The 16,155-nt window shown below is 37.8% G+C and overlaps 1 protein-coding gene across 3 annotated transcripts in view; it reads right to left on the reverse strand.

The window, feature by feature from the left end:
• The window catches only part of Dp (transcription factor Dp), a 311,515-nt gene that overhangs the window by 87,660 nt on the left and 207,700 nt on the right, over positions 1–16,155 (reverse strand). For all 3 annotated transcript variants that reach the window (XM_067151669.2, XM_067151668.2, XM_067151670.2), the window contains one exon: positions 780–898. In XM_067151669.2, coding sequence (XP_067007770.1) covers positions 780–898 — 119 coding nt within the window. The remainder of the gene's footprint in view (positions 1–779; positions 899–16,155) is intronic.

Here is a 16,155-nt window from a genome sequence, read left to right on the forward strand (position 1 = left end):
GTAATACTAACACCGTTTTGGTCTGAAGCAATGTAAAAAATCTTTTAAAAAATAGCAATCAAACAAATTCTTCAGTATTTGAAACAGCAGTGTTTCCTTCTGGACATAAGATAGCTTTAAACTGAAACTGTCTCAGAAAATCGAGATGAATGGTTAGCTTATCAAATGATGTAGAGAAGACTGCCCATTAGAAATCAGCAAAGTGAACTACGGAAGGAAAGTGAAGTACGCGAGACCTAACAGACGACTGGATTTAACGATTTAAAGTTGGAAGTCTGAATGCAGAACATTTTCAAACTGTAAACTGAGGATTGGGAAGAGTCCAGTTTTCACCCAGAGTCTTCCAAATTATATTTTAGAGAATATTAAGGTTAGCATTCTTTAATGAAAACAAAATACTGGTTTTCAATGTTTTAACTTGCTGTAGATTAAGGTTTTTGCTATTAAGATGTGTTGTTTCTCCAAATAGTGGGAAATTACTTTTAATTTTTCACACAGTAATTTAGTCTCGTCTAGCATATAACCTTTCTGAGAGCACGTATCTGCTGATGCAACATCACAAGTAGTTAAAAAACGTTATAGCACAATAGAGCATCGTATCACTGAAAAGTCTTCCTAAAAGTCAACCTAGCACTACTTTCTACATCCGTCTCAATTGTTAGGTCAGTTCAGATGAATTCAAATAGAACAACAAGCCTTCAACTTTCCAGCCCAGAATTGGGCAATGATGCACACCTGCAAACCACATTTTTTTAATTTTTTAAACTTGACTAACTTACCATTGGGTTAGAAGCCACATGTATTGTCTTTGGCAGGAGGGTGGGTTCTGAACCCTTGAGGGCGGAGACCTTCATGGTGCCAGCAGACTGGATTGGTATCGTAACCACTTGAGGAGCTCCTGAAAAAAAGATAAACATTAGTCATTGAAAAGTGATACCACGAGTGTTTTTAAAGAAACCTACCTACCTCCCTCCCTCCCCCCCCCCCCCTCTCTCTCTCTCTGATCTAACCTTTTCATTCCCTCTGTCTTTTGGGTTCTATATACATGTCCAATAAGAATATATGGCTGAAAATTAGTGCTTTCATTAAGAGTAGCACTTTTTTTTTTTTTTCAAAACAAATTCCACCCGATTTATCTCATGCACAGACGTTGTAATTTCTCTCTAGCCTATACTCATCAAATGACTTGTGCTGGCCACAGTATAACAACAGGTAATACCACTAGCACACTTTGAATCCTTAGCTTTAACAAAGAGACAATACAGTCATGAAAGCTTAATTTTTATTTCAAATGGTCCAAAGGAAGCAATTAGCACACACTACAGTTATAAGCCCCTTTTGTCTCCTCTTACAGCAAGCAGGGTATACCGTGGATGGTATCCTACTGCCCACCACCACAGGAGAATGATCCCATATTCTCCTTTATGTTGATTTTGATGACTACTGGCACTCTGATAAGTATCAAAATCAATAAAAACCCAAGTAGTGGACTCTGCAGAATTCAGCTAGTTCATCTTCTTCTAGTTCTTGAACTCAGTCCAGAATTTGGTTGGAATCCAAGCTGTTACAAGTCTTTCAGCACTGGAGTTGTAAGCAAATGAGACAAAGGTATACAATTCTCCCTCGGCCAAGATTGGTTGAGTACACAGCGCAAGTATACTCTATTCTTCCTAGTCATTATCTTACTTCCTTGCACGGTTACAAACTTTTAACTGAACATTCCAAGGGGTATATATTAATTATTTGTCCGCATATGTCCTAGATAGTGACAAAATCCGCTGGCCTAAAATGTTGAGAGATGCTTAACATAGAGCTTCTCAAAAGGAGTGCGTCCCCATGCAGCGGAGACACGTTTTGTTGTTAGACCATCGGCTTATAGCTAAGGAGCTTTTATTTTTCAGCAGCTGGTAATGAAATCTGTGTGTTTGACCAGCTCAATAGCTGCAGTCGCTTAAGTGCGGCCAGTATCCAGTAATCAAGAGATAGTGGGTTCGAGCCCCACTGCCGGTAGCCCTGAAGATGGTTTTCCGTGGTTTCCCATTTTCACACCAGGCAAATGTCGGGGCTGTACCTTAATTAAGGCCACGGCCGCTTCCTTCCATTTCCTAGGCCTTGCCTATCCCATCGTCGCCATAAGACCTATCTGTGTCGGTGCGATGTAAAGCAAATAGGAAAAAAAATAAAATAATAATCTGTGTTGAATTCTGAGAGCATGCAATATTTTATAAATTTCAGCCAATAGCAGTGGCTCTTCCCTCAGGATGTCCGGAAAACATTGCACGAATTTTGATATTTTCTTATAAGTAAATATATATCTAGGTTCTGTTTGGTGAATCTCTAGCAACAGTAATGAACACTTCTCTCCCCACCCCCGACATGTTATACAAGGCAATATTTTTAGATTCACATTCCTAACTATGTACTTAATGCCGAGGGGGAAATTTTATAACTTTACTGGAAATGATGATACACGAATTTAGTATTGCAAAAAATGCAACGTCAAAATTTTGAGTCAAAGAAATATAACAAATGGATCTCTATTATGACCTACTGTATACAACACAATAAATACAATTATTTTAGTAAGATCACTGCTTGATCGGTCTTCCAGTACAAACCACTACAGACAAAGCAGTGAGTATGAAATATTGGCTCATGAGCTGGAAAATTACACCCATAGCGAGGTGCAGCATATAAAGTAACAGTTACATAACAGTTGCAGTTAATTTTATTCAGGTTCCACGTAGTCAATATAATTCAGAATGTATTATTATTTAAACTATCATTTACTTATACAAACAAGGTACATGTTTCGAGAAAAATACTCTTCTTCACCTTGTTATTAAAATCACATGTATCAAAGACCTTATTTATAATGAACTATGTGTCGACAAATTGCGGTCAAAATGACAATACAACAATGTTAGAAAATTCAAAAAGTTTGAATAGGTGCAACACAGTGTACTAGCGCTAGCGTCTAGGAAAGGTACAACATTCCAACTGATGAGCCCGCTGCTGCACTGGGGTGGGGTGAAATGCTGGTAATTTGACGATTAAAAAGCCTAAAGACTTAAATAACATAATAAATATAAATAATAAATAAATATACTATAAATAATATACATATAAATAAATATGAACATAAATAATATAAATCAGGCATCGTCAATCGAGAGCAAAATGCCTTCGGAGCCAGTTTGCTCCCCGCTTTTGAGGAACGAGAGCAGCTTAGCAAGCAAGTAGGGGTAGAAGTAGGGGAAGTTCATGACATAATGCATACTGAACGCCAGTGGCGCAAAGGTATAGCACGTCTTTCTTGACTGGTTAGATTCAGACACAATACGCATGAACTCGTGTGAGGTGACATTCCGTATTATACGAACGTGCAGTGGTTAAGTAGAGGCAAAGTTTTACATCGCTTCTATGCTCTGAGGAAAGAAATAGCTCTCTTTATGGAAATGCAGTGAACCACTAGGAGAACAGAACAATGGAAAATAGATAGGAGATGTGGCATTTCTGATACTGTAGATCTCACCTGCCACCTTAATGATCTTAATTTCTCCCTACAAGGTAGAGATATCATTATTCACCTCTTTGATCGTGTTAAAGTTTTCAAGCAAAGTCAGTTCGTGAATAAAGACAGAGCATTTTCCCCACTTTGACTGCAGAGTTGTGTCTAGCTCCAAACTATTCCAGTAAAACATTAGAAGAATATAAATAGGTTTGAATGTCACTATACAACGAATTTGAGAGTAGCTTTCACGATATTCAGGCATTAGAAAATGATCGGCAGGTGTTCGCTATGCCCTTCTCAGTGGATGTGCAAACTGTTAGACCAGAACTGCAGCTAGAGCTGATTGACTTACAGTGCGATACTCAAATGGAAGGCAAGTTTGCAAACACAAACAGTTTGACTGAATTTTATGTTCATTTTCCACAGGAGAGATTTCCTACATTGCACAAATTTAATGCACATATTTTAAATATATTAGCATCAACTTATTTATGTCAAAAGATGTATTCATTAAGGTAGATTTGTAAATCTAGAAACAGAAGTCGGCTCACCGATGAAAACTTGAAATGTGCTTTGCTACTTGCCAGTACGCAAACGATAGTGCCAAACATTGATACAATACTATCTAAACGAGCCCAAAGGGCCCGTGAAGGAGGAGTAGACCAGTGATATGTTTTAGTTTGTGCGTTTAATTTGTTGTCATAGTCCTAAATGCCATACAAATATTGAAATGTATGTTAACGAGAGTGCAAAGAATGTGTAGAAATCACGCAAATTGCATTTTCTTTCAGTAAAGGTACGTATCCCAAAGCTTCAGTTAATCGTGAAAATGTATTTATTCAGGACATATTGCATACTGCTGTATATTCGTTTGTCAATGAGTAATATTCTTGTCCTGTTATACTTTGTAATCTGTGTCCGGTTCGTCTCACATTATTATTATTATTATTATTATTATTATTATAGCAGTTGTTCATATGGTAACATTTCCGAGCGGGAAGTACAGTACGGCCACGGTATGCAACCCGCCTGACTGCTGCTCTCTTGTCACGCGACAGACAGCCGTCCAGAGCAGAGCAAGTAACACCACTCCCTAGAGCAACTACGTGATGACGTCCGATATAGATTGTTCGATAATTGCTGCCTTCCTGTGCAAGAAAGTGCCAGAAGTCCAGAAAGAGGTTCATTGTCTGGCGACTAACTATAGCAATGGAGATATCAATGTTAACGCCATCAATAAAGAAACAAATACGGCAGAAATCATTGATCTAACCATTTGCTGTGAGCAATCACTCTTGAAACATGTACTGTACTTGTGTCTGTATATAAGTGTGTATACAAGTAAACGATAGTTTAAATAATAATACATTCTGAATTGAATTTACTAGGCGGAACCTGAACACAATTAACTGTTATAATTAAGTCAATATGGACCATTAGTGGCATCAATGTCAAGTTAATAGATATATTATAGATTGTTTGATAATTGCTGCCTTCCTGCGCAAGAAAGGGCTAGAAGTCCAAAAAGAGGTTCAATGTCTGGCGACAAATAGTCGCTTTAGACACAATATTATTGCCATCAATAAAAAAACAAATACAGCAGAAATCAATTATCTAACTATGTGCTGTGAGCAATCACTAATTCAGCTCAAAGAAGTGGACAATGAAAAGAAAAAGATCTATGAACTGATCATAACACACTTTCTTAAATCATACAGGGTCTGAAGCAAATAACTGACCGGTTTATTTTTAGGAATTGATGTTATTCTACCAATTTTTAAAAACTGGTGTACAGCAAACAAGACGGAGAAGAACATCCAAGAAAAGATCATCTATAAAAAAATATTCTGAAAACTAAAGTCAGTCAGTCCGGCCATTCTATCCGGTCGATTTCCTGAATTTTTAAAAAACTGTGTAACTCCTTTAGTAACTTTAAAATATACTAATCTGAATTTAAATTGAAAATTATGAAAATTAATATTCATTAAATAAAATACATAATTGTCAGACCTTGTACTCACACTTAGATCTTACCTGCTTACTTACACATACGTTATTTGAAGGGCGCCAGCTACAACTCAGTGCAGCAATAAGAGAATGAGATTCTTGAATATCTCTAGGGTGTGGGGTAATAAGCTTACTTTTGACAACATACCATATAAGTTCTGGGAAAAGAAGATTGGCGTTCGGTTTCCCCATTAAATTTGAGGTTATATGATTCTACTCTAAAAATGAAATGAAAAATTTAATTTGGTAGAACAAAATACATTCTTTAAATTGTATAGAAAAAATAGTAAGTCTTGCTGCGATAAAACAGATGAGAATATAAAATTATGACATTGCAACTAAAAGAAACTAGGCATGAATTTGAATTCTTCTTGACCGGACATTTAACAACTATACACGAAATTTATCCCTTACTGGTTCACTTGACTGTACCTTCAACACTGAGTGTAATTACGACGTATTCCTTTGAGTTGGTGTTTTGCTGTAGGTGTTTCAAGCCCAATTTGGTGATGTATCCTTTTTGTTTCACTGACGAATAAGTATCCATGTGATGACTTCATGGAAAGTCTCTCCTATGACTTCGTGGTAAGCATTTCTGTCTGTATCTTCAACTTAGTGACCGACCAACTGTGGCCTTACTCTCTCAATGACCAATGACTAATGACTCACCGAGTCCTCTCCTTCCTGTAGACTCCTGTTGACTTAATGACTGACTGAGGCCTCTTCATCTCGTTCACTCTCCGACCAACTGTGGCCTCTGCTTCCAATTGAATAATGACTCACGCTACAATATACAGCTACCTTATATAGACTTTGGTAGACACACCTACGCAATCTCCAGAAATAACTATAATCTACTCCCACCTCGCGACAAATGTTACATGCAATGGTGAAACCGCCGGCGGCACCCTAGGTAACTTCAAGAAAGTGAGCTCACCGCTAAATACGCACGATGACAGAGCGATGACTCTGCAGTTACTCCAGCAGTATTTTGAAATATTACAATGTCACAAGTTATTGCACACACTACTTCCACATCTGATATACAGCAACTCTTACTGTACATGTTTTTAGTGTTAATCTACACACACACACACACACACACACATATATACGTAACAATTTGACTACAATCACGCAAGCGATAAGCATTGCAGAATTGAAATGAACAATAATAATAATAATAATAATAATAATAATAATAATAATAATAATAATAATAATAACAACAACAACAACATCACAGATGAAATAATAATAATAATAAGACAAATATAGATATCACCTTTTAATGGGATTTGAACCGTTACAACTGAAAGGTATTCATGTACAGATTTGTCATCAGGTACTATAAATCACTTAACTTCCGCCTTCCTCAAATTATTTCATTTTTTCAATTTTTTTGTCTCTTTGAAGCAATCTTATCTTTGGTTTTAATTGAGGTACGGAGTTCGTTTTGGCCTAAGAACACTCAGTGGATCAAGCTCTTTCATTTCAGCTCTTAAATATTCAAACTGGTTGATTCTGAGGAAAGTTATGAGTGCACATTCAATTTGACATCTCATTTCTTCAACATTTTTTTTTATTGAAGTGATCATATCTTTCGTTCTAATTGAGGTATGCAGTTCGTTTTGGTCTAAAATCACTCAGTGGATCAAGCACTTTCTTTTGAGGTAATAACTACTTAAATTGGTAGATTTTGAGAAAAGTTATGAGTAAATTTGTCTCCATGTCGATCTTTGAAGGACTTTTAACAGTTCAACGTGTAGTGTTGTTCCAAGGAACATTTAATTCAATTTCTTTGTGTGATGTATTTTCAAGTGTTTTGTTGACATAATATTATATTCTATTACCACAGCAGATCATGTGCTTTATGTCATTAACTGAAAACTTTGCAAATACATCTGTGAGGATAGTAAACACCATACTTTGTACATTGCGGGCGGACCCAGCGGGAAACTGCTAGTAACAGTAATAATTTAAGCATTCAGTGGCTATTCTGAAGAACCACCTCTACAATGTGTAACTTATGTGTAATATTCTTTTAAAATATCTCAGGATGCTTGCAGGCTTGTGCATGCACTTCTCTTTATGACTGTGTCTATGGCAAATCCATATGTGGATCAGATAAATACCGTAATAGATCTTTTAAAAATAAATGTTAAAATTTACCTTTCCCTAGTCACAGGTCCAACTACAAACATTTAACAAGGAAGTTTTCTTCTTACTAAGAATTCTCTCAAGTCAACTGCTTCCTTGACCCTCCCAGTGTACCCAAGAATGGGAGAAGTTTGCATTTTAAGATTCAGTTTGCTGCATTGTTGCCATGTAGTGAACCATGTGGAATGTTGTGAAAAATTCAATGCTAAGTGAAGGGCTTTTCATATTACTCCCTGTTGTTGATCATTAATTGTTTAAGCTGCACAGACAAAAAAAATTTCCAGCTAGGTCATTTTGATTTTGTGTGACATTACACAGTGATTTGGTTATTCTACAGTGAATGTTTTCTCCAAGTAGATTAATATTCTTCTATGCAGCTTTTTAGTGTTGGTCTGAAATTGACCACTGAAGAAGAGGAACAGATTCATAGGTTATTAAAAGTGTACAAAAAACGTCCCATCAGTTCTTGGAGGATGACGGTGATGGTAACAGCGACTTCTAGAAAATAAAAATGTTCCACTTATATATGATGGCTCCTCCAAACCAAATCTGTAACTATATTGAAAATATCTTTAATAGAAACCAAGTCACAGAGACCATGGGTGACCAGACACGTGGCATCCTACTAAATGAGACCACAGAACTCGTTGCAAACAGGCGACTGTAGATAGGCATTGTTTATTCATAAAGGATTGCAGTCGTAACACAAAGGCATGAAAATCCATATTGAATGCACGTACTAGCATCAAAACATTAAAGCTCATCTCTGAAATGATATATTCTAGAAATTTATACTTAATTGAGATTTACTGGATTTCTGATCTATTACACACTAAAATTTATTTAATTATTCTTTAGGTATTATGAAGGTATCTGGAGGGGGATACTTGTAATGAATTTAATCGCGATTCCATATTGACAATTTAAAATTGCAAAATCATTACAAAACTAAGTGATCAGGACGTTTTGGCCTATTTTGGCTATCTTGAGCTGCATTAGATTATAAAATAGGAAGATATGTAAAATATCTTAATACTGCATAGTAAATCTTACATTCTTATATAATAAAAATAATTTGAGTTAAAATGTTGCATTTTAAACATCAAGAGGAAGAATAAGTCATGAATGTTGTGGAATGATGAATAAAATTGAAAATTTAGTCCATAAGATCTTGTAGGAGATGTAATAAAAAGTTCTCCTAACTTGATGTACTGTCCAAAAACTCAGGGTAAAAACCAAATTTGGTAAGTCCCTCCCACTTCTTCCCTTTAGATATTTAACCCCCCGCCCCCTTTTAAGGTACTTCTGTCACAGTTCTAAATAACAATTTCAATCTTTTCTGTTGGTTAGCAATATAATGATGTGCTGTCCACACATTTTTTGGAACTTTACAAATTTGTTTTTTTACCCTGAGTTTTCGGACAATATTTTAAATGAAGTACATCAACTTAGAACTTTTAAAATTATATCTCCCACAAAAATTTCATGGATTTTAAGGACTAATTTTTCTAATTTTGTTAACCCTAGGTTAGGCGTGTGGATTACAGGCGTCATTCAGTCGGCTTGCGACAATGGTTACTGAACCCATATCTGCCCAAATTATTTTTCTGTGGAATATTGCGATATATTTCATAAGTACAGTTGTTTGTAACCTAAATGAAAGGGTTATGATGATTTTAGGTTTTATTAACATATTTTAGCTGAGATTTACTGTGTCGACATATCTCGACAGTGAGCATGGACGGGTTGGGTAAAAAGACATGCTCAATAAAGGAACTTTTCTTCGCATTTTAAGCTCATATGAATGTAATAATTAATCACTTAGTAAATATTGGTCACATAAGTGTTGAATAAGCACAAAATATTACAAGATATAAGACTCAAAACATAAATGAGGAACAGTTTTGTCTCAATTTAAAATGCACACTTTTTCAAAACAAAAGGACAATATTTGTATGTTTGTAGTACTTATTATACACACAACACAAAATTTTAAGTATGATCACACTGCAAATAGCAAAAAAGGAAAACTACGAGTAGAACTTCAAAACAGTTTAGTCCGTGTTTTGAGGTTACACTCTGCTCCTCATCATCCAATCTGGTTTAGCGTGAGTGAGATGCCTTAAAGCAAAGGACGTGGCAGCCAACGTTACATTTTTTGCACTGTTTCCTGGCAGCTTTACCACACTGAGCGCACTGCAATTGCTTCTCTCAAGTTTCGAGGTAGTGGGATAACCCATCGAAATGCACTTCTGGCAACACGCGAGAAGATACTTTCGTATTCGGTCTTCCAGTGTTAGGACGCGTAGCAGCACAAGATCGGATATATGCCCTAACGATGTACCGTGTGAAGCTGAGAAGGTCTAATTTTTCCTCTTTGCCCTTTGGGGTCAAACGGTAAAGGTCACTTATTTTTGTACACACTAGTTCAGCACCAGCCTGGAGTTGATCACCAGAGAGTCTGTTTATATCTCCACATGACTCATCCCCGTCACTATGGAAAGCGTTTTCAGGTTGTTCTATGTATATCCTAGCATCTAAGATGCCTTGCGATTTCTCCAGAATGCTTACAATCTGCTCAATGGTCAATCCGAGAAGAATAAATGAAAATTCTGTATCAGTACTGAGGCAATCCCATTCGCGCCCACTGTCGACATATGTCGACGTGGAAATTTTGTGCTCTGCTAGACAAAAGCAACTAAAAATCAGCCATAAATGAATTCAAAATCTGTTGAAGGCATGTTTCGTTATTACGTTTAACAGAACAGTCCGATCTTACCTTCAACTGTAACAGTATTATAAGAAAATATTACTCACCGTGACGGAAGAGTCACCCTCTTGACTGTATACGGAATGATATTTCATACGCAGCCACACAATAAGGAGCGAATCCGAACGTTTCTTGTTTTCGTGCTGTGCAGTAAGTATCAAACAATGAACTGTAAACAATGCACCTCAAAAATATTCTTCTAGTTTACAGATACAAGATCGACAATATTCAGATATTAACGTTGACAAAAGTCGACAGTGGGCACATATGGGTTAAAACTCTGAGCAACTAATCATGCACGACTGTGTACCTCTTTGGCACTCTCTTACCTAATCACCCAGTTGAGTCTCAGCTGCAGTGCTGCTACACTGACTTTGCTGTTAGCCGCTATATTTGCTTAGAGGACCATTGTCATCCACGTGCTCAAATCCAGCCCTTGGTAAGTTTACACTGATTGAATACGAACTGTCCTTATCTCTGTGGTATTTTCTACGTAGTACATTGTAAGTCAGTTAATATTACATGGAACACATCTATAATATAGTTTTACTGAGCTACTGTAAAACCACAGGAATGGGAAAGTGAGTAGAATAGACTTTTTACAGAGTGTTGTTTGAGTGCTGCTGAAACCTCAGGAGGAGAGCAAAAAATAAAAAAAATCCTCAAATTCTCAATGATATAAGAAAATGAGCCCAGTTACTCCTTGGAATGATTGCTGGATCACCGGTCAAGGAACGCCGAGGCAATAGAGGCAACTGTCAACTGTCACCAATGTGACACCGTGGAGGCCAATGTCCAACAACGGACCATTTATATTGGTATTATAAATTTACTCATTCGGAACATATATTTCATATCCCCTATGGGAATCAACATCTATATCATCTGATGGCCAAGCAGGCATGAATTTTTGGTAACGAGACAAAGTCTCTCATAGTGCATTGGCACTGCCGGTGGCTACAATTAGCCTACGCAGTGGCCTCCACGGTATGCACTAGCCAGCGTCTTGGTAGGTGTGCTAGGTACCAACTGATGAGCCCAGCCTAGCACACGGGGGCGAAACGCTGGCAACCAGGAATGAGTTAGCTGGAAAATTTATAATGTCCAATAACGGACCATTTATATTGGTAGTGTTGTTAGCTATTATACAAAATGCTGTACTTGTTCTCCTTTCTGGACGTCTGTTGGTTTAAACTGTTCACTAATACCGACTTCTCTTCAGTACTGCTCCAATTTTGTGTGTGTGTGTGTGTGTGTGTGTGTGTGTGTGTGAGTGAGGGGAGGGAGAGGGAGAGGGAGAGAGAGAGAGAAAGAATAAGTGAAAAATACATGCCATCGTATGTGCCTACAAGACTGTTGGTCAAACCAATAGACAGCTGCAAAATTTAGGATTTCTGAATTTGGCATTCGCTCTGATTTGAAGTGAAGACAAGAGATGGGCAAAGTTTGAGCAAGTAGTGGATGTCCTACAAGAACATCTGTTGCTGATGATGAACAGGTTGTGATCTTATTCCAAGAATGCCAACAAGGTGTAAGAATGACATGTACGCATTCTAAAATGGTAACCACTCCCCAACCATATGGTAGAGCGACCCCCCTCCCCCCGCCATATTTGGTATTTAGAGAAAACTTAATTGCATAACAATGACATGTTGCAACTGGACTAATATTTGTAAATACATCAATCATCGTGTTAGTATTGATGTACTATTGATTTCAAGTAATTTACATTCTAATCAGATGGTATCCTTTAGCAAATACATGCATCATTTTATTACACGGTGAACAATAATAACCGACTACTGCATTGCAGAAATTATACCCCATCACCAGATATGAAATCAAAGGTGAATGCTAATATTCTCTTAATTTTCAGGGAAGAAGTAGAAAACAGAAACTAAGATGCTGATTTCACACGAGACACTCTCTTCATGAAGAGGATATGAGTGATGAGGTAACTTGAGGTTCTATGTGATGGAGATGACACTGAGAAAGACTGAATATGAACCAAGTGACAATGACCGATAATGATTTAGCATGAAAATGCCGGAAATTTAGTATCCCGTGAAGTTGATACAATAGAAAGCAGCACTGTACATCGAAGAAGGAACAGGCCTCAGAGTCAGGGTATCACAGACTTCCTATGTCATGGAATACTAACAAAGGTAAAGAAGGATGGCAGGCAGAAACATAAGTGACTAAATTGTAAAGAAGAAGAAGAAAGGGAAGTGATACTTAGTCACCTGTCAGCAGTAAGTTGTCTGGTAAAAATACAACTGAAGAAAGATATGAAAATGAAGCAAAAGAGCTTTGTGAGGAAAAGAAGAAAATTCCCGTGGAAGATTGAATGTAACTCAGCACCACGGCAAACCAAACAGCACTGAGCAAGTGGCCATGCGGTTTGAGTCACATTGCAATTGGGATATAGTAGAATTGAATCCTCCTTTGGTAGCCCTGAAGATGGTTTTCTGTGGTTTCCCATTTTCACACCGAGCAAATGCTGGGGCTGTACCTTAATCGAGGACACGGTCACTTCCAATTCCTATCCCATCGTTGCCGTACACCCTATCAGTGTCAGTGCGATGTACAGCAGATCATTAAAAATAATAAAAAAAGCCTATGAGAAATACAGTTCATATCTGGCCAGGTCCGATGCGGAACAATGAAATTGACCCTTTGGTATGGTTTCGCCAGTTCGTGAAGGAAGATATATAGCAGAAGATCTTCGACGAATTAACCAGGATATAGAAAGGCCAAGATCAAGGTACAAAACCGCAAATCCAACAGTCTCAAATATAACTGTGATGATGATGATGCTTGTTGTTTTAAGGGGCCTAACATCGAAGGTCATCGGCCCCTAATGGTACGAAATGAAATAACAAAAATTTCAAAGGCATCCACTGACCAAAATAAAAATGAAATATGTCATGAAGAATGAATGGATGGACAGGAACCCAACAAAACACAAAAAAAGAAAACAAACAAAAACCAGTGGATCACTCTCAAAACAGTTCGAAAATAACATTATTACCGACCAAGGAACCACTTATAAAGCACAATGATGCTTGGTGTCTAAAGGGGTGCAAAATCCATGTCTAAGGCCCCACAGAATGGTACATGTCGCGAGCAAAATAGAACCATGGTATGTGTCATGTTAGGGCATTAATCAGAAGTAGCGAAGACTCATGGTGTTCCACAAAATATGGTACTACTCACAAGTATTGCAATACGTACAAGTAACGCAGACCTATGGTGTGTCTCGCACAATGGCGCAACTCATATCCAACGCAAACCGAGAAGGTTCCCCACCTAGGTGTACTAAACACGGGCGCCGGTATTCCCGTGGTGTTCCTCACATAGTGGGTACTAATCACAGGCAACGCAGACCCATGGTGCTGCTCATATAGTGGTACAACTCACAGGCTACGCCCAGACCCGCGGTGTTGCTCACATGGGTACGACGCACGGGTACTGGAATCCACCAGGCCAGGCTTTTACTTCTACTAATCACAAACCTATTTCGTACCGAATTTAGTGGTACTACCCGCAAGTACAGGCAACCTATGGTGTTCCCCGCGTGATGGTACGATTCAAAATTAGTTTCATGGTTCTAATTCAGTCAGCCCTTGGTCGCCCCTTTTGACAGGCAGGGGATACCGCGGGTGTATTCTACATGTGTGTCCCCCACCCGCAGGGGGTCAAATATAACTGTAGAGGAGTTCATGCCCTCATTGGTATTATTCAACTTTCAAGGGCAATGAAAGAATCATCTTTTAACCGAGACATTATTCAATGAAAGCCTTCGTGGCTCAGGCAGCAGTGCCAGCCTCTCACTATTGGGTTCCGTTCAAATCCTGGTCACTCCATGTGAGATTTGAGCTGGACAAAGCGGAGGTAGGACAGGTTTTTCTCTGGGTGCTCCGGTTTTCCCTGTCATCTTTCAATCCAGCAATAATCTCCAGTATAATTTCATTTCATCTCTCAGTAATAATCTTTATCCCAAAGGAGTGCAACAGGTTTCGGCAGCCGGGACAATTCCTATCCTTCCTGCTGGATGGGGCTTCATGCAATCCATTCCTGACCTGGTTGAATGACTGGAAACAGGCTGTGGATTTTCATTTTCATTATTCAATGACAGGTACAGTAGAGAAGTGTAACATGCAACTTTTTCAAGAAGTTCAACTTTCTGATCAACTGCCAACATTTTGATGACTGCAAAACAAGAGCTCAACAGCAAGAGGAAAGCAAACTGGTGTTGATCAAAGAAATGTGGGGAAGTTTTTGAAAAACTGCAGGGAAAACTACAAACGTGGGTCCTACTCTACCACTGATGAGCTGCTACTGGGTTTCAGAGGCCACTGCCCATTCCGAGTCTACATGGAAGACAAGATAAACAGGTACGGTGTGAAAATTATGATTTGTGATAGTGGAACTAAATACATATTTGAATCAATACCATACCTTAGGAAGTAGACAACTCCTCTGAACATTCCTATTGCTGATTATTTGGTAGAGAAAATCACAGATACGATAAAAGGAGCGAACAGAAACATTACAATGGACAATTGGTTTACAAGTGTACCATTGACTGAAAGAACGCTGGAAGTGTACAAGCTCACTGTTGTTGGGGCTCTGGAAAAAAAAAAAAAAAACCCACTTTCCCAACAAAATACCATAAATGAGTTTCTGGGACATCGATGTTCTTATATGACGTAAAGGATCAAGTCATGTTAGCTTCGCATAAACCAATAAAAAACTTAATTCTATTCCAAATGTCTTCTTTTTTCAGATAGTTTATCAATTTAATTACTGAAAATTACTTTTGGCAGACTGAAGAATCTAAAAGTTATAAATTAACCGAGTTGAAAATGAGAAAAGATGGCTTCATATATCACAAAAACACACCAGGGTCTGACAAAATAGTAATTCTGCTTTCAACAATGCATGGAGAGAAAGCTATTGGAAAATATACAGGAAAATCAGAAATAGTTCTTACATACAATCAGACCATGTAGTGAAATGTTATTTGAACTAATTTCTTGTGCTGTAGATGCTTTTTTTAAAAAAATTTTTTTGCTAGTTGTTTTACGTCGCACCGACACAGATAGGTCTTACGGCGACGATGGGACAGGAAAGGGCTAGGAGTGGGAAGGAAGCGGCCATGACCTTAATTAAGGTACAGCCCCAGCAGATGCGTTAGTGGTACTAATATATTAATAAGTTATTCTGTGTTATCTACTATTGTTTCTCTATAGCCAGTGATACTATAATTTTCCTAGCAGACAATTTTTAGCATATGTTTCCGATTCTATGCGATACTTTTTGTAAAATTAATGGAAACTAAATTTCCCACTACAGTATGTTTGTTTTCTATTTACAAATAAATATATAGAAAAGTAAAAGGAACAGTTGAAATGAAAAGAATGGAGTTTTCTTGATTTCTTCTCAAACATTCCAAGTGGGCTTGATATTTACAAAGCAGCTATTCAACTATGTTGACGATCTAATGTTAAGCAAGCATAAAAGAAGGCTTACAGCTGTAGACATCTGCGCTGAATTCAATAAAACTACACAACAACCAGTGTCAGTGTCGACTGAAACTTTATTTACGTAATGTTGGGTTGTGTGGACATGTACTTGTGATAAGCCTCTCAAAATGCAGACAAATCTCAGAGACTTCAATGGGCCAGACAATACAATGATC

The sequence above is a fragment of the Anabrus simplex genome, chromosome 7 (assembly GCF_040414725.1).
Source record: "Anabrus simplex isolate iqAnaSimp1 chromosome 7, ASM4041472v1, whole genome shotgun sequence".
NCBI lineage: Eukaryota > Metazoa > Arthropoda > Insecta > Orthoptera > Tettigoniidae > Anabrus > Anabrus simplex.